This window comes from Bos indicus, chromosome 14, assembly GCF_029378745.1.
Source record: "Bos indicus isolate NIAB-ARS_2022 breed Sahiwal x Tharparkar chromosome 14, NIAB-ARS_B.indTharparkar_mat_pri_1.0, whole genome shotgun sequence".
Classification (NCBI taxonomy): Eukaryota; Metazoa; Chordata; class Mammalia; order Artiodactyla; family Bovidae; genus Bos; species Bos indicus.
In genome coordinates this window covers 2,054,513-2,080,270 of record NC_091773.1, presented here as the reverse complement: position 1 = coordinate 2,080,270, position 25,758 = coordinate 2,054,513, and the positions used below count along the sequence as shown (strand labels likewise).

The 25,758-nt window shown below is 59.5% G+C and overlaps 1 protein-coding gene across 9 annotated transcripts in view; it reads right to left on the bottom strand.

Moving 5' to 3' along the window:
- Positions 1-25,758, bottom strand: part of TSNARE1 (t-SNARE domain containing 1) — a 118,269-nt gene that overhangs the window by 61,943 nt on the left and 30,568 nt on the right. For 8 of the 9 annotated variants that reach the window (XR_011570458.1, XM_070802346.1, XM_070802349.1 and 5 more), the window contains exons 2-9: positions 20,350-20,466; positions 13,789-13,938; positions 12,471-12,938; positions 7,712-7,789; positions 6,856-6,925; positions 2,585-2,675; positions 1,191-1,265; positions 658-717 (exon numbers count right to left, since the gene is read on the bottom strand). Coding sequence is in view for 8 of the 9 variants with exons in the window: in XM_070802346.1 (XP_070658447.1) it covers positions 658-717; positions 1,191-1,265; positions 2,585-2,675; positions 6,856-6,925; positions 7,712-7,789; positions 12,471-12,938; positions 13,789-13,938; positions 20,350-20,437 (1,080 nt within the window). In the remaining variant the exon portion in view is untranslated. The remainder of the gene's footprint in view (positions 1-657; positions 718-1,190; positions 1,266-2,584; positions 2,676-6,855; positions 6,926-7,711; positions 7,790-12,470; positions 12,939-13,788; positions 13,939-20,349; positions 20,467-25,758) is intronic. The other variant, XM_070802343.1, reaches the window with a different exon arrangement.

Below are 25,758 nucleotides of genomic sequence, written 5' to 3'. Positions count from 1 at the left end.
TGGTATTACTTATTCCCCAAATATTTGAGAGAACTCATCACTAAAGCCATCTGGTCTGAAGTTTAATTGCTAGGATGTTTTTAAATTATGGATTCCATTTCTTTAATAAATACTGCACTTTCCATATTTTTTACACATCTTGGTAAGTTACATTTTTCTTTAAAAATTTGTATTTCATTAAGTTGTTAAATTGATAGGCATAAGTTGCTCATATTATCTTATTACTTTTTTCATTTTTAGAAGCTTTAATAACATATGTATTTTCATTCTTGATACTAGTAATTTGTATTTTCTCTCTGTATTTTGATTAATCTTATAGGACTTAATTTCATTACTCATCGTAAAGAACTGACCTTTCGCTTTGTTGAGTTTGTCTGTTGTGCATCTATTTTATATTTCATTGGTTTCTGCTTTTTCCTACGTATTTTCTTTGGATTTAATTTTTTGTTGTTATTCTAGCTACTTGAGATTGAGAATTGGATCACTGATTTTCACACTTCCTTTCTCACATACATATTTAAATCTATGAATAGAATATAGCTCTCTGTGCTATACAGTAAGAGCTTGGTCCTCCCTGCCCTTCCCTGGAGTCCCAAGGGCATGGATTATATGCTGTCCCCTAACACCCACTGACCACAGTAAGTACTCAGCACCTACCTGCTGCTTGCCGCCCCTCTGTGCCGTGGGAAGCAGTGCTCTGGACTTCTCTGCAATTTTCTGTTGGATAAAGTACAAGAGGAGGGAGGTGGGGAGAACAGAAAAAGTGGGGAAGAGAGAAGAGATGGTCAGATCAACACGAAATACTGGACAACGATCAACAGTGAAGCACTTTCAGCTCCAGGTGAGCGGGGCTGCCCAGGGCTCTGCGGACAATTTGCTGCCCAGGGCTCTGCGGACAATCTGCTGCCTGAGGGCTCTGCGGACAATCTGCCGGGCGGCCTCTTCCCACACACTGGGCGGGGGCGGAGGCACAGACACACCTGTCTTCCGACCTCCAGGGGACTCCGGTGAGGACCCTCTGGGGCAGCAGTCCAGAGGAAACGTCCCTCACTGCACACATACTGAGGTCACACCAGCCGGGTCCTGGCAACCGTCAAAGGTCTGCAAGGCGGCCCCCCGCTGCTTTGCGGAATGGGACTGTCCCAGGCTGGCCCAGGGCAGGTGCTCAGGGCATCTGCTGGGGGCCTCACCTTCTGCACCACTCCATAGCGCTGGACGGCGTCTGACAGCTGAGTTTTCAGGCGGTCTAGCTGAAGACGCTCCTGCTGCAAAGAGACAATGGAGCTTCAACAGTCGGCCGAGGCCGCATCCCGTCCCTGCCGTGCCTCCATCCCTGGGCACACTCCCGGGCCCCTCCCGGCCTGCCTGGCACCTGCACCACATCCACCCCCAGCCTCACGGGCATCTCCACTCCCTCCGTCATTAGAGCTGGGCTCACCCCGCCTACTTTACCACCACCTCCATCCTCTGGAAGGCCAGCAAAGGCTCCGGGGGCACAGCCAGCATCACCACGGACACCATCTCCACCCAATACACACACACACACACACACACACACACACACACACACACACACACACACTGTCCTCACTAACCACGAGGACACACACACACACACAAACTGTCCTCACTAACCAAGAGGACACACACACACACACACCGTCCACACTAACCACGACACACACACACACACACACCCCCTGCCCCGTCCACACTATCCACGCGGCCTGCAGCTCCCACATGCTATGCCTGTCCGGTCCCCAGAACAAAGCACTCCGGGGAGAGGTGTTACGACCCCTGAGAGCTGACCTGACCTGACAGCTCAGGAGGTCTCAGGCCCGAGCTTAAGGTCACGTGGGGGGCGGAGCCGAGCCCTGAAGCACCTAACCACAGGTGAGGCTGCGTCTCACACCCACATCAGAACCGCAGGCAGCAAACCGGCCATCCGCCCCCCAGCACCTCAGCACTCACACACGGCCTCTGCCCTCACAATGGAAAGAGACCTCGTCTCCTGTTCACCTCTGCTCCCCAGTCTCAGAATGACGCCTGGCACAGAGCCAGCACTCAGAACATACGGATGCACGAGGGATAGGAAGGCAGGCCCTAGATCCTGGCACTGCCAGACCACCAGGAGCCCCACCCTCTTCTCAGCAGGCAGCGTCAGCACCACGGAGCCGTGCCAGTCTCAGGCCCTGCAACCAGGACTCAGACACAGGCTCCCAGGCCCCTGCTGCCCCAGCGCCTCCCATCAGCTGCTGGGAGGGCCGCGACACTCCCCAGGCCCTGCATCTCCAGTCCCAAACCCAGCCTTCACTGCCACCACGCACCCCACGCAAGCCAAGAGGCAGGAAGGAGCTGCAGGGGCAGCAGCAGGCCAGCCACGGCTGGTGAGACCAGCTCTGCTAGGCCTGCCCTCTGAGGGCGCATGGCCTGGGGCCACCGGGCACCCGCACCACTGTCCAGCCTGCGCTGGTGCCCAGCGAATGGTGGAACCCGCACACTCTGCCCGAGCGGCTGCGTGTTCGGCATCCTTCGCCCCACCCTCTGCCCAGGCCCCCTCCGCCCTCCAGTCCCTGGGACGTACCTGGGGGCAGCCCCGCAGGAGCTCGGCCGTCTGCTTCAGGGCGCCGGCGCTGGCCGCGATCGTGCGGTTGGTCTCCTGCTGCACCGTGTGCCTGGGGGGGCGGGCACGGGGGTGCAGGGGGAGAAGATGGGGGAGGGGCAGCAGGAAAGGGCAATGACACAGCAGGCAGCAGGGTGGGCAGGGGCTCGTTGGGGGAGGGGGAAGCCAGGCAGAGCAGCCGGAGTGGACGGGCCCAGGAAGGGGCGGGCGAGAGGGAGCAACCCAAGGGGGTAGGTGAGGTGTGGAAGACATGACGCCGTAAGCTCAGGCCAGCGTCCCTAGGCCCCCAGGGCCCCTGCACACAGCCGCAGCTCCTGCACCCCCTGGGCCCAGCCATGAGCCCTCCCTACGCAGGGGCCCCTGGGGTCAGCACTGGTTGGGGCCAGGAAGCAGGGTGGCCGCAGATACGGCCCCAGGCCCAGCGCTGAGGACAGCTCGTCCCTCCAGGGGCCACAGTGAGAGGCCCAGCTCCAGATCCAGGAACACGGGAACCCTGGCCCAGGGTCTCTGCCAGACCTTCGGTTTAAGATTCTGAGTGTGACCTCAGAGGGCTGAAAAGACCAGGCTGACCTCAGGCCCTGTGGACAGAGTGACTCTGGGCAGACCCCGTCCACAGGTGTCCTGCGGGCTCACAGGCCCAAGCAAGGGCAGGGCCCTGGCCTGGCCCCAGGGGCAGACACCAGAGAACCTGCCAATCGGAAGTATGCAAAGCAACTTCAGAAAAGATGGGCAGTGCTGGAGGATGTACACGCTGACGTTAGACTCCACAAGCTTCAGTGATGAGACAACACGGCGCTGTCTCGGGACAGTGACAAGTGAAACAGAATCACCCCAAATGCAACCACATGGAGAGCTCAAGTAAGCACTGAAAAAGGTGCCAAGGTATTCAAAGGTTGGTCCCTTTGAGAAGTGGCATAATCGTATTTAAAGAGTATCAGCCTGGACTCCCACCTTACACCCTCTGTGTCCAGGGAGGGGCTCTGAGGCCAGATACACAGGCAGCCCAGGGCCCAGCACCCCAGCCTGGCATGTCTGCAAGAGGAGGGGCGGGCTGGCTACAGGTGGAGCTGGGGCAGGGTAGGCAGGCCATGCCAGCAGTGGCATCACACACAAAGGGGATGATGGGCAGCCGTGGCTGTGGAGGGAAGGCTGGAGGCTCGGGTGAAGGAGCTGACCCCGACCAGGAAGGGGCCCAGCCAGGCCACACTGAGGAGCAAAAGGGAGGAATTTGGCATGTGGCTGGACATGGTCCATCGGAGAGCTGAGGCCATGGGGCAGACCTCCTGCCCAGGGCTCCTGGAAGGACCATCCACTCAGCAGCCCTTCCCGAGGGGCCCAGCAGTGCCCTGGGCTGATGCCGACAAGCCCCACCGTCACTAACCGGGCCACCTCGGCCAGTCTGGGAGCCCATGCTGGGGGCAGCACCGGGCCACTCATGGCGGGCGACAAGGATGACCAAGCCCACCCCTGTCTCATGTAAGATGAGGAAAACAGGTTCAACCCTGTAAGCCTCTTGTGAAACTACCTATACTTACTCAATCTGAAAGACTGTCTTTCCTCCTGTGATCAGATCCCAACCACTGAAATGCCTTTTTTTAATGGCACAATGGATCATAGTGTACTTGTTTTTTTTTAACGTCCTTTCTTGGCCAAATAAAAGAGCTAGCAACTGTCAACGTGGAGCAAACACAGACTTGAAAACCCTGCGCTGGTCTCAAGTCATCTGGAAATGCTAACAGTCCAGAAGATACACAGGTTCCCCCAGGGCAGGGGTCACAGAAGGCTCTGGAAGGCCAGGACCAACGGGGTAGGCAGTCTGGTCAGGGGCCGCCCGGCGGGGAGAAAGGGTAAGAGGGCTAGGGGACCTGGGGGTGCAAGCGGCCAGGAAGGCACGAAGCAGGTTGGGGACCTGGAAGCTGAGGCTACGGGGAGAGCCGGAGGTGTCCAGGGAAGGGCCCGCACCCCTCTCCAAACCACCGGTGATGACACCCTCCGCCCACTGGGCCAGGGTTGGGAAAAGCACCCGCCTAAGCCCAGGGACACCACCCCAGGGGCCCCCAGGCGGCAGCACAGGAGGCCCACACTTTCTCATGGCGGTTCCTGACGCTGAAGATGGAGGAGCCCGAGCGCCTCAGCTCAGCACCACGCACGCCAGACAGTGAGTCTGCGCCCCTGAGGGGCGTGGTCCCAGTGTGTGACGGGGGCACGCGCACCCCCAATCCCCAGCGTCAAAAGTGGGATCTAGAACACTATTCACTTAAATGCGATTCTACAAAACGCCTATGGACTTGAGAGGCTGGCAGGAAACAGCAAAACACTCTCACAGCGCTTCCTCCGATGTCCTGGGCGTCCAAGTTCCCACAGGGAGCATATGCTACTTCCACAATCGGAAAACAATGCAGGCTACTTCAAAAAGGAAACTCCAAGACTGATTTACAACAGAATTGCACACAAAATCTGCCAAGGGCCCTCGGGTGCCTCGTTCTGGACCCCGAGACTGGGCGAGGCAGTCGGTGGATGGACGGCAGGGAGGACAGGTGGACTGACGGAAGGGAGAATGGAAGGGCGGGCCGGCAGGCAGAGAGTGGGCAGGGCGGTCCCAGCCTGCGAGCATGGAGAGACAGCAGGGAGGACGAGTGGGTGTGTGGGGCCCACCGAGAGGTGCAGCGGGTGTGTGGGGTGTGTGGGGCCCACCGAGAGGCGTGGCCTGGCCCTGTGTCCGGTCTCAGCCACAGAGTGCTCCTCCGTAAAATGGGAAGAACACTGCCTGCCCTCCTCCTCTCCAGGGTGTTGGCAGGATGCAAGGAGCCGAGGGCAGGTATGAGTCCTGCCCTGAGGAAGTCCTGTTCTGCTGCCATAACTGCTAACTCCGGAGCATCAGGAATCACCAGGGCAGAAAACACTGAGCCCACAGGTGACCAGCCCAGACCTCGGAGTGCAGCCAGGCGCCCGTCCAGGATCCCCCAACCATAAGATGCCCTGCGAGGGGCCAGCCAGGGATCTCAGAGACATGGGGCAGCTGCTGAAGGCGGGCACTTGCTGAGACCTGACAAGGAGGCATCTGCAGGCACTGGTCCCTGGGGTTCCTGCTCCCGGGGACCAGCCATCAAACATGTCACCACAGGACAGGTTCTCCTCTGGGGGCCCCGGACTGCTCGTCCGGCCATGAGCAATGGTGGGGGTGTCGGGGAGGCCCCACATGGCCCACAGACTACAGGGCAGCCTCCATCCCAGGAGCCCTGCAGAGCAGGGGGTGGCGGTGTCGAGGGGAGGGGGGGCTGGCAAAGCTGGACAGCCACGGAGCAGGACCGGGAAGGTCCTTGGGTGCAGGCACAGTGCTCGGGGGACAGGTCCTTGCATCCCTCCACTGGGGCACCAGGCTCAGCTCTGCCCAAGCACCCAGCCTCCCCAGGACCTACAGGCCCCAGTGCCTCCTCTGGGCTGGACAGGTTTAAGATGGAGGCCGCCCGGGAGAGAGGCCCTGGCCTCTCCCGTGGACGCCAATGCCAGGAAGAGACACGCGGTCCCGGCCGCAGCCTGCGCCCCTCCCGGCTCCTGCGGTCCACCACCCCCAGCACCCCTGCCCACGCAGGATGGCTCAGGCCAAGGGCTCAAGGGCTCAGACGCAGGCCTCCTCCTTAAGGAGCCCCCACTCCAAGCCACGCTGGGATCACAGCCCGCAGGGCTCCAGGGTGGCCCCCACGGTGGCCCCCAGGATGCCCTGAGAAGGGCCTGGCAGCCTTGGCCATGCTGGCCAGGCTTTCTCTTCCAGAGCCCTGACCCTGAGGGAGCAGAACCTCACCCCAGAGCAGCCCGACACAGCCCGACCCAGCCTGAGAGAAGAGCTGGGGGGCCCCCAGAGGCCACCCCAAGCACACAGCGCCCCCCCGTCCAGCTGCGTGCCCACCATCTGCACACTGGCCGTGCCAATGGCAGCCTGTGTCATGTAGAGTCCCCACAGGGGTGTTCACAGTGTGCGGCCCTCTGTGTGCTCTGGTGTGTCGTATGCAAGTGTGGGCACAGTCAGCGAGGCGAACAGTGAGCGAGGGATGTGACCCCCACGGAAGCATGCCTGTGCACAGGTGTGTCACAAAGGCGTCGTGGGCGTGGCTGAGCCCCTGCTGGAATGACACCCGCGCCCACCCAGCTGAGGGGCTGCTGTGCGGAGAGGGTGGTGTGCTGGGTGGTGCAAGGCACACCCGTGCACACCCACGGGCACTGCACACACTCACAGGCTGTCCCGCAGCTCCTGCGTGTCACCTGGCATCCCCAGGGACTGGAGGCTCTGCTCCAAGGAGGTCACTGCGGGAGAAGGGGCCAGGGTCAAGGGCAGCCAGAGCTCCACCAGGCGGTCCCCACTCAGGTGAGCCACCCACCCTGCCTCTGCCCGGGGATGTGGGTGCCAAGGCTAGGAGTGACCCTGCACCTGCCGGAGCCAGGATGCCAAGGCCTCAAGCCCGCCACCCCCACAGCATCAGTCACACTCCAGCAGGGCCCAGGCCGGCCTTCTCCCCAGATAGTCTGGGACCAGGGCCCAGGCCCGCGTAGGGCTCAGGGGCTCTGCGGAGCTGCCTTCAGGAGGCCTCCCTGGGTCTGGGGAGGGGGCTGCCGTCCTCCCGGGGTCAGCACTCTCTGACCTGGTAGAGCTCAGGGCTCGGGACAAACACCAACCCCTGCCACGAGGGCATGGGGAGCCCTGCCTGCCTCGCATCCACATCTCTGTGTCCCTCGGGGGTTGAAGACAAGCCCAGGCCTCGTGAGGTGTGGCTCTTGCCCCCACCCCCAACCCTGGTGACCTGTGAGTGGGCCCTGCTGGTCTGAGGGAGGCTCTGACACACTGCCCCCCAGGGGCCGGGCAGGTCACAGGCGTGTGATGCGGGAGGGAAGATGGGGGCGGAGGGGGCACCTGCCAAGGTCACAGCCCGGCCTGAGACCACAGCACTGGGCTCACACTGCACCCCGCCCGTGGTCCTGAGTCACCCGGGCCGGGAGAGGGCACCTTAACAGGCTCGTCCACCACCCCATGTCACCCTGCAATACACTTGGCAGCCCGGACAAGGGCAGGGCAAGGCCCAGGCACAGACTCACCGTTGGAGTTGATTTGGAAGATGTTGGCCGACGTCTCTTGGAACAGCTCCTGGAGGTCACTTGGGTCTATCTGGGTGGCTGCAAGGAAACAGGGGAGGGGGTCACACCTTCACTGTGCAGCCTACAGGAGCCCAGGGCCACCGTGCTCACACAGTCACCTCCTCCCAGCTCTGCCCCCCAGGGGTCTGGCAGAGCCTCAGAGATGGAATAGGGGCTGCGATGTTCAGCGGGGGATGGAGGGAAAGACAAAGAGACCAAGCCCACTCCCCGGAAAAACAGCAACCTCAGAAACCACGGAAGCCGAAAGACCATGGAATGACACCTCTAAGTGCTGAAAGAAAGGAAAAAAACCAGTCAACCCGAATTCTATACCCAGTAGAGATACATTTCAAAAACAGAGGCAAAATAAAATTGATTGTCAGGCAAAAAATGCTGAGAGAAGTTCTTCCCGCTGGAAAGAGATGCAGGACAGGAAATGTTAAAGTGAGTCTGTCAGGTCAAAGGGGCCCTGGATCTGCGGGAGGAGCTGAAGGGTGCGGTGGGTAAGCCCAAGGCAGGCAGAGACATCCTGTCTCGTTCCTGGTCTAGTCAGGGGGCAGGGACTGCCAGGAACGCCGTGTCAGCCAGTGTGAGTGTGCAGCGGGCGCAGGTGGGAGCCTGGGGAGGCGCTCACACACCTGGGGGAGGCAAGGCTGTTCCGTGAGGGGACGCTAAAAACACCTGTCACACACTCCAAGCCACCGCCATCAGAAACACCCGTGAGCCACAGCAGAGGTCACACACAACACTACACTACACTACACTACACTCTGAAGAAAGGAAGGAGGAGAGAGAAAAGAAACAAGAACATAGGGGAAACAAAGAACCATCAAAGTGGCAGGTTCATCCCTGAACACACGGGTCTCAACACCAGAGAGAAGCCACCTACAGCCAGCCGTGCGCCACGACCCCACATGGCCAGCAGGCATCACAATGGAGCTCGGGTTCAGAGCCACTCCATCGTCCCCTTAAGGTCAGGGACAGCTCTGCTGCCCCCGCTCAGTCCACAGGAGAGACGTCAGATAGGACAGAGGCAAACTCGACAGCATGCTGGACACAACAGGCCCAGCTCAGCTCAGCAGAGTTGCTCAGGCGTGCCCGACTCTGCGACCTCACGGACCACAGCACCCCAGGCCTCCCTGTCCATCACCAACTCCCAGAGTTCACTCAACCTCATGTCCATTGAGTTGGTGATGCCATCCAGCCATCTCATCCTATATCGTCCCCTTCTCCTGCCCTCAATCTCTCCCAGCATCAGAGTCTTTTCCAAGGAGTCAGTTCTTCTCAACAGGTGGCCAAAGTACTACAGTTTCAGCTTCAGCATCAGTCCTTCCAATGAATATTCAGGACTGATTTCCTTTAGGATGGACTGGTTGGATCTCCTTGCAATCCAAGAGACCCTCAAGAGTCTTCTCCAACACCATGGTTCAAAAGCATCAATTCTTCGGCACTCACCTTTCTTCACAGTCCAACTCTCACATCCATACGTGACTACTGGAAAAATCACAGCTTTAACTAGACAGACCTTTGTTGGCAAAGTAACGTCTCTGCTTTTTAATATGCTGTCTAGGTTGGTCGTAACTTTTCTTTCAAGGAGCAAGTGTCTTTTAATTTCATGGCTGCAGTCCCCATCCGCAGTGATTTTGGAGCCCCCCAAAATAAAGTTGCTCACTGTTTCCACTGTTTCCCCATCTATTTGTCATGAAGTGATGGGACCAGATGCCATGATCTTCACTTTCTGAACGTTGAGCTTTAAGCCAACTTTTTCACTCTCCTCTTTCACTTTCATCAAGAGGCTTTTTAGTTCCTCTTCACTTTCTGCCATAAGTGTGGTGTTATCTGTATATCTAAGGTTACTGATATTTCTCCCGGCAATCTTGATTCCAGCTTGTGCTTCTTCCAATCCAGCGTTTCTCATGATGTACTCTCCACAGAAGTTAAATAAGCAGGGTGACAATATACAGCCTTGATGTACTCCTTTTCCTATTTGGAACCAGTCTGTTGTTCCATGTCCAATTCAAACTGTTGCTTCCTGACCTGCATACAGATTTCTCAAGAGGCAGGTCAGGTGGTCTGGTATTCCCATCTCTTTCAGAATTTTCCAGTTTGTTTTGATCCACACAGTCAAAGGCTTTGGCATAGTCAATAAAGCAGAAATAGATGTTTTTATGGAACTCTCTTGCTTTTTTCATGATCCAACAGATGTTGGCAATTTGATCTCTGGTTCCTCTGCCTTTTCTAAAACCAGCTTGAACATCAGGAAGTTCACGGTTCACGTATTGCTGAAGCCTGGCTTGGAGAATTTTGAGCATTACTTTACTAGCATGTGAGATGAGTGGAACTGTGCGGTAGTTTGAGCATTCTTTGGCATTGCCTTTTCTTTGGGATTGGAATGAAAACTGACCTTTTCCAGTCCTGTGGCCACTGCTGAGTTTTCCAAATTTGCTGGCATATTGAGTGCAGCACTTTCACAGCATCATCTTTCAGGATTTGAAATAGCTCAACTGGAATTCCATCACCTCCACTAGCTTTGTTCATAGTGATGCTTTTAGTAAAAGAAAAAACTCACCAAGGAAATTAGAAAATATTGTAAACTGAATGAAAAGATAATAATATACAAATGCATGTAAATAAAGTAATGTGGCAAGCCTAATTTATAGCAATAAATACTTACATTAGAAAAGAAGTCCCCAGTCAATGATCCGACAGAAACAGATTAACCCCGAAGTAGGAAGGAAACATTAAAGGTCAGCAGAAATCAATTAAATTGGCATGGATAAGTAGAGAAAATTGATGATGTCAAAACCTGGCTCTTTGAAGCAATCAATAAAACTAATAGACTTGCAGCCAGATTAGAGAACAAATAGAAAGACACCAATTAGCAACAACAGGAGGGGAGAGGAGCTCTCACTACAGGTCCTACAGGCATTCGGACGACAGGACCTTCAGGAACAAGTGGAGCCAGCACCTCTGTCAACTCAGATCCACGAGCAAGGCCCCGGAAAGACACCCGACTGTGACGCTCGCTGCAGCAGAGCAGGCGGCACAGGCTGTTAAAGGGACCGTGGTGACGCTCTTCCCACAGAGAAAGAATGCCGTCTCGGATGGCGGCCACAGTTAAGGGGATAATACCAATTCTACAGAAATCCTTTCAGAAAACAGGAGGAGGAAATGATCACTCACTCACTTCAAGACTGACTTATAGTTTCTGTAATCAGACAGCGAGGGCTGAAAAAGCAGCGACACAGATCGAGAGAAACACGAGAATGGGGCTCCGGCTCATTCTGGGTTCCTCCAACAGTGCCAGACTGGATACCTATGGAACCTCGACCCCAAACCCACCAGGCTCAAGCGTGAACGCAGCGAGGACCACAGCGGGACAATACGGGGGTCTGGTGGATCCCTTGCCTCCAGAATCAAGACTGAGCAGCTGCACACGACGGGCCAGGAGAGGGACGCAGGGGTCAGCAGACACTGCTGGGAAGAAGGTCAGACGGATGGACAGAAAGCACAGGACAAGCCCCTGCCTGGAGCAGGCTGACACTGCAGTAAGGGCCCTCCTCCGTCAGCCCAGGGAGGCGGGAATCAGGGTGACCACCAGCAAGGACGCAGAGGCCTGAGCTCATACAACCGCTGTGGACGACGGGGCAGCAGCTTCTGACAGCTGAACTCACTGTCATGTGGGACCAGCAATCCGACTCGGGAATTCATCCAAACCCCCAAGAAAGCAAGGCTGCGTGTCCACACACAGACATTCCCATGCTCTTCCTCCACCGGTGAGGAGCCCGCCCCCAGCATAGACAGGGCATGGACAGCCAAGTATGCCCTCCTGAGCGTGGGCAGGACGAGGTGCCAACACCCACACCTCTGGTCAGTCCTCAGCACGGTGGCATGGGGAGGGAGCCGGCGCTGAAGGACAGTAGCCCACAGACCTCACACGGGCTGGGGGCAAGAGTGGGCTGGCCGGTCTAGAGGGGGCCCGCACCCACTGCCGCCCCCGCTCCAGCCAGCCCAGCCCCAGGGCGGCAGGAGACATGACCGCAGCGGGACCGGCAGGGGGACCGGGCATCCTGCCCCTCCTGTCCCCATGGCTGCAGCCCCAACGGCCTCACACGGCCATCCCGCGGGGGCCACAGGTAGTCGGGACAGCGCCCGTCCACATGCAGCGCGGCCCCACTGCTTTCTGGACACCAGGCGGCAGGCCTGCCCTGACCCCGGCCACCGCCCCCAAGTGCTGGGCCCAACGAGCGCAATGCCCCAGAAAGGCCAGGGCGGGCTCTGCCCGGGAGGATGGAGATAACCAGGGCCTCAGGTGCCCACCTGCCCACCCTGATGCCTCGGGGCCAGCCCAGCCTGGGCGAGGCCTCTCCTGGACGCCAAACCAGCAAGAGGGAGAGAACAGAGGAGGAACCGGGGTCAGCGCTGCCAGGACGCTGCCCGGAGGACACGTCTTTCTTGCTCTGGATCATGACCCGAAGGCAGGAACTCGGTGCCCTGTGGAGAGAGCTGCGTCCTGTCTGTGCCCAGCTCCCCTCTGCGACCCTGAGGGAGGGACGAGCCCCTGGGTGCCCGGGGCTTCCAGGGGCCCGTCGGGCGGCGGGAGTGAAAGAGCCGAGGATGAACTACAGAAGGATTCAGAGATCATGGGGAAGGGGGGCGGGGGGCGGCAGCCATTGGTGGCCGCGAGCTTCCTGCCGGCCGAGCTGGGCGAGGAACTCACCTCTGTGCAGCTCAGGGCCGAGGCCCTCGGAGGGCGGGGCCTGGCAGGAGAAGGTCTTAGCCACAGCCTGCTCCAGGGGCGTGAGGGCCAGGGCCTGGGGCGCCCGCGGCAGCTCGCCCAGCTTGCGCCTCACCACGGCCCGCAGGTCCCGCCACTTGTGCTTGATGTCCGCGAGGTCGCGGCGGCAGTAGCCCAGCGCGTTCACCGCCTGCACGATGCGGCTCCACACGCGGTACCTGCGGGCGGGCTCGGCCCGCGGCAGCCTGCTGCCGAACAGCAGCTGGTAGTGCTTGCTGACCTTGGCCACCAACACCTCCGTCTCCTGCGGGCAGAAGTTGGGCTTCCTCTTCTTGGCCCGGGTGGCGCTGGCCACATGGCCACGGGCCCGTGCAGCCAGCTCCTTCTGCGGGCCAGCGGGCAGCGAGGTGGGCTCTGGCGTCCCACTGCCGTCGGGCGTGACCCCTGGCCCTGGAAAGGCACCAAAAGGCGGGTGTTTAAGGCCCTGGCCAGGGCGGTGGCAGCTCCCAGGGAGCCTCCTCTTTGGCTTCCAGTTCAGAACAGTACTTGCTTCCCTACTGGGTGTCCAGAGGCGTGGGTCTGAGTCCTGGCCCTGCCACTGCCTGGCTGGGTGCGGAGCTGTGAGGGACCTCGCTTCTGGGCCATGGTGCCCATCTGTCTCCAGAAAGGCCCTCCCCGGCCCTACTGCCTCCGGCAGCTGATGTCAGGTGCAAGGGGTGAGAAAGCGGGGCAGCCATCCCGTCACAAGGAGCAGGCCCTCTGGGGCCAGGGCCAAGGCTTGCCCGGGGACAGCAATAACCGCCGACACGCCAGACGTCCTGACCAAGAAGACGACTTCAAGTGCCGCTGACCTCTGCCCAGCTGGCTAAGTCCTAGCCATGGCTGCCCCTCCCACACAGGGTCCCCCTGAAGGGCACACCAAGGCCCCTATACTCTCCTGCCAGCCCCCCAGCCACCCCTGCAAGGCAGATGCAGGCTCTGGGCCCAGGGCCACAGGAGTTGGGCCAGCCCTTGCCTCTCCGTCCTGCAGCGCCAGCCTCCTCCCTGGAGCCCACAGGCCCTAATGGCCTGGCAACATCCCTGGTCCAGCCCCACCACACCATCAGCTGTCCTCGGGGAAGGAAAGGGCTAGTGCGGGTGAAGGTGGAGACGAGCCGGGACCCCTGCTCCAGCTCCCCAGCCTCCCCGGCCAAAGCCCCTGGGAGTCCATTCCCCACCCACTGACCCTCCCACCTTAGGGCTCGGCATTTCTGCGTGGCCTTCCCTGGGACCCCAAGACCCAGCATCCCAGCAGAAGTACCTCGCTTCCTGGCCCTCGGGCCTCTGGGGGTGCCAGCTGGCCCCAGGTCACCGTCCCCATCCTCACCCACACAGGGGTCCTGCAGGCTGCTCTCTGGCGATGGGCAGGGGAAATGGCGGATTCCGTACTTGGTCCAACATTTTGCGCACTCTACAGACAGCAAGGGACAGTCTCGGTTAAGCCCCCTGCCCGGCTTGGGGCACCTCTGGTGGAGCAAGGCTCTCATGCAGGACAGCAGCTGCGCCGGGCCCTCCAAGCACCCACACCAAGAGCTTGCTCAGACCCACCTCCTCCAGGAAGCCCTCCCTGACTGCCACACCCCCCAAACACCCCTTTTGCTGAAAGCCAGCACCAGGTCCAAAACTTCAGATATTCTTTCTCTGCACCCAGGTTCTTCTGAAAGGTGATTCCAAGCCAGGACGAAACTCCTTACAGCAGAGCCTCAGGTGTGGCCCCCAACCAGGCCAGGACTTCAACAGTGCAGAGCAACTTGCAAAAATGGAGAATAAGGCCATGGGAATGCTGGCGGCAATTTGACATCTCCGCACCAGCAGCACGGGACCATGCCACTGTATTCTATAAAACCATCATTCACGGTGCATCAGAAGTGAAAATGAAAACAAAATCAGTCCCCTTGATACTCGCTGCCAAGCCGAGAAGCGATGGTGGGCCCCCAGGGAGGACACAGTTTTCTCTCTGATAATTTTCATTTATTCAGAAATACTTCCTGGACAGGTTTGCTAGAATTCCTGAGCCCGAAGACATGTGTCGTTAAGACAGACGGACACCTCTGGAACCAAGCTGCTTCCTGTGCACAGCTCTTCGGAATCAGAAGAGGCGGTGGTGCCAGGCCGAGACCACGTACCACAGCCTGGGCGCTCGGAAGGGGCTGCACTGTCCAGAAGCCTGCCTTGGAGGAGATGTCTGACCATGTCGAGGGCAAGCGAGGTCCAGAGCTTCAGCACTGAGCTCCTGCAGCGGCAGCCTCTTTGCAGAAAAGGCCTCACATGGAGTGTGTCTGCGGGTCCAGGACAGCCCGGCTCTCGAGAGGGCAGGGCCTGACACATCCGTCCCTCTTCCCCAGGGCTTCCGGGAGAGCCTGCGGGCAGGGCCTCCCCACCAGGCACCTGCCCAGGCTCCCCTTCAGGCAGACAGCCATGCCCCGGGGACTGCTGCCCGGAGAGCACTGTGTAAGGAGGGAGCACAGCGGCCCAGGCCCCGCCACGGGGCCACCACCGGCTTCATGGGGTGCAAGGGGCCAGAGGCGCTCGATGCACTCGCCACACTGGCGTCCGGTTAGCACAAGTCCAGGCCCGGCCCACCTCCCCCGAATGCCCCGCAAGGTCCCCAGACACCCGTGGAGGAGCCAGTCTGGTCTGCTCTCCAGAATCATGTGAACTCTGAACTCTGGGGGCACAATGTAAATGCAAATGCAGGCAATTATTACAGAAAACAATAAAGATCATCTACTACCACGCATCACGAGGGAAGCTCTATCAGCACTCCGGTGAGGTCTCAGGCAATGAGAAGCCCAGATGGGGGATCTCCTGCCTCAACTGCCATGTCCATCCCATCCCACTGGGACGCAGGCAGGCACCCGGCACTCTCCAAGGATCCGCAGGATGGCCTCACGCCCCATCCCAGACCACGGCCCGTCACACTGTCTCCCTGAGCTGGGGAGCAACAGCGTTTCTGCCTCACATCCCCTGCGGCAAACATCTCCGCCAGTATCCCTTGATGGTTCCCTAACAAAGAGGCGTGGCAGGGCTGAGACAGAGGGAAGGAGGGGGTCCGGAGGAGGCAGGGAGCAGGGTGCCCTCCCCTGCAAGTGAGCCCACCCCCCACCCCCTGCCGCTGAGCCACAGGAGAAGGGCCAAGTTCACATCCATCTCTCCAGGTACCTTCTCACGGTCTGTGAGCCACCCCTCTCTCTTCACAGACTTGGCCCGTCTGTATGCAGATCTGGGAGCTTTCCTTCCATTTATGTGAGTTCTTTACATGACAGTAACTTCCCACGTGGCTTTTTGCTGCATTTGTGATGGGACTTTACGGCAAGAGCCCACCCTAATCTCTGCATAATTAACTTTACGGTCCCCCAGTAACCCATAACACGCAGGGCTTAGCACGCGGCAGGCAGTGGCGATCACAGCTGCTCCCACACCTGGGGTCTCAGTGGATCCCCTTCGTCCTGGCCTGGAGCCCCAGCCTGCCTCCCTGGCAGCCCTGCTGGTCACCCCCAGAATCACACCCAGCACCCCAGAAGCAGCCCCAGTCTCAACAGCTGTCAGCAAATGCAGATGCTTTTCTGACAGAAATGCAATTAATATAGAAATCAGTTTCAAAAGAACTAGGAAGAAATACACATGTTCGAAAATGAACTACAATTCTAAATAAATCCTGGGTTAAAGAAGAATTCACAAGGGAAATTAAATATTTACAACTAAACATTAATTTTAAAATGCTATATATTTTTGAATTGTGAGATTCAACTAAAACCATGATTATTTGGACATTTATAATGGTAATGCTTTTATCAGAAATGAATAAAAACTGGATATGAATGATCTTAGGAGTTAGGAAAATGAAACAGCATCAACTCAAAGAAAGAAGGGGGAAAACAGTAAAAATGTGGGCAGAAAGAAATCCATCAGATTTTAAAACTAGCTTTTAATAGAGATTCAGAAAATCAAGTCAGCCCTTTGGAGGGGTTTATAAAGCTGCCACGAGTCTGTCGATGTTGATGACAAAACAAGAAAATTGGGAGCAACAATTAAACAACATTAGGAATAAAAGAGGGGGCCGAGGGGGCCAAGGGGGCCGAGATCCAGGGGCCGAGGACGCTAGTGAAAGGACAGGCACAGAGCTCAGCCTGTTAATTCGCTCCGTCTCCCCGCTGCCAGAAGGGAGCCTAACTCTGTCCATTTCCCGGTGGTCGGGGCCCAGCTGGATCGCGGCAGAGCAGGCGGTCGGAACCAGGGCCACTGCCCTCGTGGCCGCACCCCTGGCCACACAGTGACGCTGCCTAGGTCCCACTGGATAACATGCGACTGCATACCGTGCTACTTCAATCAACGTGAACATTCAGAAAAGCAGACACGCATCCACAGAAACACAGCAAGCTGACCGAAGAAGAAGCAGAGAGACTGGACAGCTGTCACAGATGGCATGAGTAACAGGCAGTCCACAGAGGAGCTCCAGGCCCTCCCGGGGGAGGCGGTTTTACAGCGAAATCCCAGACACCAGACAGGAGCAATCTCGTTCTTCCAAAAACTTACAAAGAACACAATCAGCGGGACTAAGACCCCACATGCCACACGACACAGCCTAAAAAAATATAATAATAATAGAAAAGGGATCACAATCTCCGGGACTTCCCTGGCAGGACAGTGGTTAGGAATCCGTGCCCCCAGTGCAGGGAGCATGGGTTCTATCTCTGCTCATGGGACTAAGATCCCATAAGCCGCAGAGTGCAGCCTGGAAAAAATAATAGAAAATAAAATAATAATAATAGAAAATAAAATAACAATAATAGATGAGAGGCCACAATCACCATTTCTACTCAGAGTTGAACTAGAGCTTCCAGCGGGCTCAGGACAGAAGGAAAAACACATAAAAAAAAGGTGAACGCTGTCATTATTCATAAATGACACTGTCTATACAGAAAACTCAAGACCCAACAAATTATTACAGTTAATAAAGACTTCAGCAACATGGCAGGACCCTTCGTCAGTGACTTTGTCAGTGGACAGAACTCAACTACGCTCCACAGGGAAAAGCTGGCTTCTTCAAGAAACCAAATCCGGGGACAGAAGGAAACAGGAAAACTAAAAGGGGAGCAGCCAGAGGCCGGAAAGGCGGGAAAGGCACCATCAACGGGGGCAGACACGCCGCGTCTCTGCGGGGCTCCCGGAACTCGCGGGTGGGAGGAAGCCCCAGGTGCATCTGGACGACATCTGGGCACGGAAAGGAGGCCCGCCCTGAGACGGTCACACAGGAGACGTGCTGATGTCTGGGGCAGGGGGTCACAAGCGCGCAGGTGGTGCTGGGCCGGCCCGGGGCGTGACCCCCACGCCCAGCGGGCCAGTGCCGGGTTCATGACGCCACCGTGTCTACTTTTCTCTTTGGAATTTCCCACATTCAGGAAGTTTAAAAATAAGATGTAAATGTTACATAAAACCTGCGCTTTCCTTCCTAGAACAACCAGTCGTGCGTGCACGTTTGCACCAGCAACAAAGACTCGGAATGGGTGCTGCGTTCCATTAATGCGCGTGCGTGCTAAGTCGCCTCCGTTGGGTCCGCCTCTTTGTGACCCTATCTATGGACAGGCTCCTCTGTCCATGGGGATTCTCCAGGCAGCAAGAATACTGAAGAGGGTTGCCATTTCCTCTTCTGGTGGATCTTCCCCACCTAAGGATTGAACCCACACCTCTGATGTTTCCTGCATTGGGAGACAGGTCTTTTTTTTACCACTAGCACCAGCTGGGAAGCACCTGTCCCATTAATAATGGTACTATTTACAAAATTAGCAAAATAAAAAAGTTTTCATTTTTGTTAAAATCAACTTAATGAAACATACATAAAATATTTATGGAGAAAATTACAAACTTTGTGGAAAGACACTAAAGAGCTGCCAACAGAGAGGCCTACGGTCTCGTGGGCAGCAGACTGGTGAAGATGGCATGGCTGAGCCTCACGGTAACACGGGGTGGGGGCCAGTCTCAGCCTGAGTGACGGGCGGGGCTCTGAAGTCCATGCAGCAACAGAGGCCAGAGTGCCCAGGGCGCCCAAGGGGCAGCAGTGGAGCAACCTCCCCTGAACAGTATCAACAGTTAGAATGACTGTGGAAATCAGGGTGCGACTCTGCACAGAAACAGAAAAACAGACCTACAGGATCTGCAGAGATACCGCGCTTATCGCACAGCTGGCACCGCAGGGCTGTAGAGAGGGAATTTTCAGTTAAGTGCCCAGGGACAATCTGTCATATCAACAGAGAAAAGTAGCGTATTACACTCCACCCTCCCCATATACAAACATCAACTCCAGGTGATTGCAAGACTTAAATATGAAAAACAAATTGTATAAGCTTCAGAGAAAATAAAGGCAAAACCATTATCCTTGTGCTAGAATTTATTAAACAGGAAAACGCACGTTTTGACAAGAAAGACTGATGAACACAGAGGTGCTGTAGTTAAAAATCGGCTTTCATCAGCAGCACCACAAGGAACAGCCAGCACGGTGGGCATGGAACCTCCAGACACGTGGAGACCTTGCCCACGGACAAGAACAAGACAAACGGAAGGGAAAACACACAGGGTTGCCTGAGACCCAAACGCCCAGTGACGGGAAAAACCGATCCCACCAGATACCAGGGCAACGCGAACTGAAACCAGAAGACGCCCCTCCAGGCCCATGGGCGGGCAAATAGCCAAGGCCGCCACCCTTCAGTGCCCACCAGACAGGGCCAGGCCAGCACGACCACCAGGCGCTGAGCTGCCCACCCCACCACCACCCTCTCGTGGGGGCCGTCCTGACAGCGCCAGTATCCAACACAGTGCCCAAGACAGGCGGTCCGACGGCCCGTCCCCCATGGAGCCGCTGTGCCTGCCACGGCCTCGCACGTGACTGAGCGCCCAGAGCAGGCAGAGGGAAAGGCTGCCAGGCGGACGGCCGTGACTCGGGGGCAAAACCAGCAAGTCGCAGGCTGATTCAACCACGCAAAGTCAAGAGAGACACACACACACACACACACACACACACACACACACACACACGCTCACAGGGTCTGCTCAAGGACATGACATGGCAGCAAAACCTCAAGGACAAGCCGGGAAGCCGCCATCCACACCCCAGGGTGGGGAAGGCGGTGGGATCCAGCCCCAGGAGTCTGCCTCTCCTTCCAAGGGAAGCCGCCATCCACACCCCAGGGTGGGGAAGGCGGTGGGATCCAGCCCCGGGAGTCTGCATCACATTTCAAGTCTGCTCACATGCTCACAAACTTACACTCGCTGAGTGTCAGGTCTGCCAGGAATCCCTAAGGACCTGGAGTCAGTTTCCCAGACACAAGTCTGACAGAAAACCCCTCTGTAGAGGGATGGGAGCTGGGGGGTGAGCAGACCGCAGAGCCAGCCCACAGGAAGGGGCCCGGCACCCTGAAAGCAGAAGCAGACCTGCCCTGTGGAGCCCAGGATGCCGCCCGTCACCCATGTGCCTCCGTTCCCCGGCTGTGCTCCACATGCAGCACCTGGTCCATACGGGCACCTACAAGGCCGTCCAAGGCCATCAGCCAAGTACCCCAGCGCCTGCAGACTCCAGGGCACACTGCGGACGCCTGGACCTGCCCCCAGGCAGGGCGGCGTCTCCCACTCTGCTCTTCCCGGGTGCTGACCCAACGCCAACAACCCCGGCCCATCTGGGGCCAGGGCATCCCTGATCCGGGGTCAAAGGCAGGGCCGGTCAGAAGGACAGAATCCGTCTGCGGTTACCATGGTTACCAAGGTAACACAGTGGAGACGCACCCCCTGCCGACCCCGGCTGCCCCCAACACGCCCGCGCTGCCCTTACCTAGGGGCTGATAGCCTTGTCGGAAGGGCCCCCCGAAAGGGCCGCGGCTCCCCAGGCCGCCACTGCCTGCGATGGATCCATAAGACATCTTCTCACAGGACGCAAGGCCGCACCTTCCTGCAGAGGAAACAAAACGGGGTGGGGGAGAAGAGGAGGGTCAGAGCTGGAACTCAGGTTTCACTCCGGCTCCGCCCACCCCGCCCGGCAGCCTGACCCCTGCGACCTCGCCTTGCAAGTCAACAACTAGCGTCTAAACGTGGAAACAGGATCGAGCAGTGAAGAGCGGCACAAGCGTTATTCTGAGTGTCAGCGGCCTCCCAGACGACCCACAGCAGCCACAGGATGGGAGGAAGGCGACTGGCAGGGGTGGGGGGACCTCTCCCTGGACGACCCACAGCAGCCATGGGATGGCAGGAAGGTGACTGGCAGGGGTCGGGGGACTTCTCCCTGAATAAACCACGCAGCGCTCCTTCTCTCTCTAAACTTCATGCGTGGAAACTTTTAAAACATTAAAGCTTAATTTGCAAAATCCCAGTGAAATCCTCCTCTAGCAGGCTTGGCCTGGAAACACAGCTGCATGGGTGTCTGGCTTGAGCTGACAAGACCCAGGGCCCCAGCGTTGTCCTGCGCAGCCAAGAGGCTCGGGGCAGGCAGGGGCCAGGACAGCCGTGCACCCGCCGTGCGCCAGGCGCGCATCCAGTGTGGGCAGGAGGGCTGGCCCCAGGAACCTGGCTGTGTGGGTGGCAAAGGCTCCCACAGGAGCTCTCACAGACCCTGGGGGTCCGCAGAGCTCAAGCGGGAGCAGGGAGCAGGGAGCAGGGGCCAAGCCTCTGAGCCACAGCTTGGAGGAAGGGACAGGGCAGCCCTGGGAAGACAGAAGGGGCATCCGGTGTGAAGCGGTCCCTCGGCCATAGGCGGAGGCTGCGGGCAGCTCTAGGCACCCACTGGGCCAAGGGTGCACCCAGCACCTGGTCGCAGGCGGGCAGCTGGACAGGACTGCAGTGACCAGCCAACAGCACAGGTCACCTGAAGGGCAGAAACAGGCCAAGGGGCTGCCACCAACGTCCAGGCAGCTGAGGGGTCGTGAGCAGTCCTGGTCTGAGATGGAGGGAAGACCCCCAGCCTGCCCCTCATCTAGCCTGCGGTCTCCCACGGCCTGTGCTTTTGCTCGGAGACTGGGAGATGGAGGCCACCCACCGCAGGGACCACAGAGCCAGCCCGGCCAGAGGACACCCAGAGCGCGTCCTCCACCTGCTGCCTGGGCCCCCTGGCAGGGCTCTGGGCCTCAAGGGCCTGGGCGCGCGGACCCCTGGGGCTCCCACCGCGCCCCCCACCTGCCCTGCGCCAGGCTGCACCCTCGGCTCCCGTCCACTGTTCCCGCCCACCCTGCACAGCCAGCTCATGGCCGACCTCTCCACCAGAGTGCCCACATCACGAGGCCAGGCAGAGGGCAGCCACGGGGGGAGGAGCAGAGCTGCTGGCAGCCCAGCGGGTGGGCGGAAGCTGCAGCAGGGCCAGGCCGGAGGGCCGGCGGATGCCGCTGAGCCAGGGTGCCCAGGAGGAGCCCCGGGCCACCTCAAAACTGCCAGCCAGGCTCCAGGGAGGGATGCCCATTCCCCAGGAGGCCTTCTCCGGAGCAGCTTCCGTGACCGCCCACTCGGGTGGCCGGCCTCCTCTGCCTCAAGCCCCCGGCTCACAGTGGCGCCGGGCTGTACCCTGGATGTCAGCCCCCTGAAACAGCCTGAAGGGAGCTGTCTGTCCCTGGACTGCCCAGATCCTGCCCCCTGGACACCAGGGGAAGCGGGGGTGCCAGAGAACGCCCCAGCAACGCAGCCCTGCCCGCAGGACAAAGTCCCCAGGCCCCGGAGGAGGGAGCGGCCGGCCAGTGGACACCACAGGATGCCAGGCTGGAAGGGGCGCCTGGACACAGCCCAGGCTGGGGGCCAACGACCCAGCTCCAAGGCCAGTGCCGAGGCCGCAGTAGGGGGGGCCCTGCCTGTGACCTCTGCCTGCAGCTCTCTCTTGCCGGCCTGGGGCTCGCAGAGGCCAGGGGCCCCCCCAAGACCAGGGCGGACCCTCCCAGCAACAGACAAGGAGTGGCACTGTCTACACGGGGGCATCTCAGCATGGGCCCTGCCCCCGCACTATACTAGAGGGACCCCCAAGGATGGAGAGCGGGTCCCGGTGGGGCCTGGCACGAGCCGCTCTCTCATCTCTGGTCCAGCTTTCTCCTCTGTAACCGGGGTAGCACGCCCGCCCTTGGTGGGTCAGGGTGCCGTGTCAGAGACCTCTAGGAGCTCGTCTGTGAGCCGGGGCCCTGCGGCGACGCTGGAAAGCAGCACCCCTGTGGGAGGCCGAGGCCTGGAGGCCAGAGGGGGTGCCCCGGGGGCAGACAGGGAGGAAAAGGATGGGCTCTCCCTCCTGCCCTCAGCCTCCCGGAGGCCTGAGCTGACCCAGGAGAAGGGCACTGGGACCCTGCAGCCCCTCTGCGGGGGAGAGCTGACCTCCCCAGAGGGCTGCACCCTGCCCAGCATCTCGCTCCTGCTGCGGCCTCGGTGAGGTTCTCCCAGCGTGGTGATGGACCTGACCACAGCAGGCGTCCTCCCCGCCCTGGACGCCTCCAGCCTTGGCAGAGCACACGGTTGGGTCCCCGGCCTGCCCCACCTGGCCGGGTACCCCGTCCTGAGCCGGAACCCACTCTCCCCACATAGGAGGTACCAGAAAGGGAGCCCCAGGGAGGGTGGTGAGTCACACCAGAGGAAGCGTGCGGAGGAGGCCACCCTCAAGGCATGCATCCTCACACTGAGGGCCCCCTGCACGCCTGCTCCCGCCCGAATACTCACAAGCCCCAGAGGGCCAACAGCGAGGGCTCCCAGCCTCCCTCGCCTTGTCCGCCCCCGCGTCAGCCGTGTCAGGGCCGGTGGCCCCAGACACATGGGAGAGAGGCCCGAGACCACCCAGTCCAGAGGAACCCCGGGGGCCGGGTAAGGAGCGGGGTCCCCAAGTCCACAGAGGGAGGTGCGTCCAGCCTTCCTCCCGACCGAGCCCAAACCTCCCGCCACCCTGGTCTGCACCCCTAGGAGTGCCCTCGGCACCAGGCCAGAGGCGGGGGCCTGACGTACCCACTCGGGGAGTCCCCTCCTCCAGTACCTCGGCTCCCATCCAACGCCGGCCGTGTCCCTGCCAACAGCCCTCGGGACCTCACCTCCATGGCCGAGCTCAGGGCCCCAAGCCCCCGATCCCCAACCCAGTGCCTTGGGGTCACCCTTCTTCCTCCTCTGTCTCCCCTCCCCGCCCAGCCCCAAGCAACCACAGGACTCGGTCCTGCCCCGCCTCCCCGGCACACACAGCCCTGGTGGAGCCAGCTGTGGTGGCACCCCGGGACCCAGGGGTTGGCATGGGCTGCAGCCTGCTCGCCATCACGGCCCAGTGCCCCCCAGACACGGCCACCCTTCCTCCGGCCACACGCCAGGCCTGGAGACACAGACACGGGGCCAGGCTGAGGGGCTGAGATGGCAGGTGCATCAGCCCAACTCCAAGGGATGCGACTCTCCTGTGTAGTGAAGTCTCTGTGATTCACTGAACCAACACAGGCAGAGGGGGTCGGGGCAACAGGACTAAAGGCCTGACCTGGGCCAAGAGCGGCCGCAGGCCTCGCGGGGCCCGCTCCGTGTGAGGCATGTGGGAAGGTTCCCTGGAGGAGGCAGGCCTGGGGAGGAAGAGGCTCTGCAGGCTGGGCCGGTCAGGGAGAGAACCGGTCACGGCCTGCCCCCTACCCAGACGCCCTCTACTCACCTGGTCCCAGGCGCGCTGGCGGGGAGGCTGCCGGGGAGCCCTGCCCTGCTTCCCTCTGTGCTCCGCTCCACCCAGGCGGCGGCGCGGCTCCAGGGAGGCAGGAGGCCCCGGGCTGCGCTGCTCAGAAACCGAAGCACTGCTCTCAGGGAGGACGGAGCAGCAGCACCACCAATGCCCAGTCCCGCCCACATCTCTGCGAGGCAGGCCCAGCGGCCCAGGCTGCTGCCCACTGAGGGCCCGGAGGACACCGTGAACCACCCCACAGCAGAGCCCTCCCTGGGCTAGACACAGGCCTCCCTCCACTGACCACTACCCACGGGCCCATCTCCCTCCACTGACCGCTACCCACGGGCCCATCTCCCTCCAATGACCACTACCCACGGGCCCATCTCCCTCCACTGACCACTACCCAAGGGCCCATCTCCCTCCACTGACCGCTACCCACAGGCCCATCTCCCTCCACTGACCACTACCCATGGGATGGGCCTGCCTCCCTCCACTGACCACTACCCACAGGCCCATCTCCCTCCACTGACTGCTACCCACGGGCCCATCTCCCTCCACTGACCACTACCCACGGGATGGGCCCACCTCCCTCCACTGACCACTACCAACGGGCCCATCTCCCTCCACTGACCGCTTCCCACAGGCCCATCTCCCTCCACTGACCGCTACCCATGGGATGGGCCCGCCTCCCTCCACTGACCGCTACCCACAGGCCCATCTTCCTCCACTGACCACTACCCCCGGGCCCGCCAGAGTGGCTTCATATGGTAGTATTCTGGAGCCAAAGCAGCTAGGAGACCCTAGGATGAAGAGCAGGGTGTCAGGGGAGACCCAGCACACTGGGTCCCATGCCTGCCGTGTCCTGGGGAGAAGACGTCGGGGCCAAAGGGCCTCAGGTGCAGCACGTGGGCTCCTCCACCTCCACTGGGACGCGTGGGATCTAGTTCCCTGATCAGGGATTGAACCCAGGCCCCTACATCGGGAGCGCAGAGTCTTAGCCACTGGACCACCAGGGAAGTCCCTGAGACCCCACTTTTTAAAATGAGAAAACTGAACTCAGGGAGGGGAAGCGACTCACCCATGGTCTCACAGACAGACGGGTCGAGGTCAAGGCGCTCCCTCCGTGGCGGCAGTGCTCCCCACGCCTGCCCCAGCGCTCTCTGCCGGTCCTCCCACAGCCCACGGCCACACCTCCCGCACCACCGGGCCCCCGCGAGCACTCGCCCGCCCGCTGGAGCTGGCAGGCTGCGTGTGGCCTCAGTCTGCACCACGCACAGACATGTGTGGGCCACTCGCTCACGCAGCTGTGAGCGTGACGATCCCCCTCCCGGCTTCGTCCCCTAAGATGGCGTGATGCTCCAGACCAACGGGAACACGTGTTTCTCGGTTACAAACACCATTCTTCACAGACAGGAATTAAGACTACTTGGAGAAATGGCTGATCCCAGGACTGGGGCAGAGAGAGTAAAAGATAAGCCTAGATCATTCTGTTACATGAAAGAGCAAGGAAGTGATCAAAGCAAGGCAGGGCCATCGCCAAAGGGCCCAGAGGCCAGTCCGAAAGGCTTCCTTCCACTGGCCAACTCTGCGACAATTTGAGCATGAAAA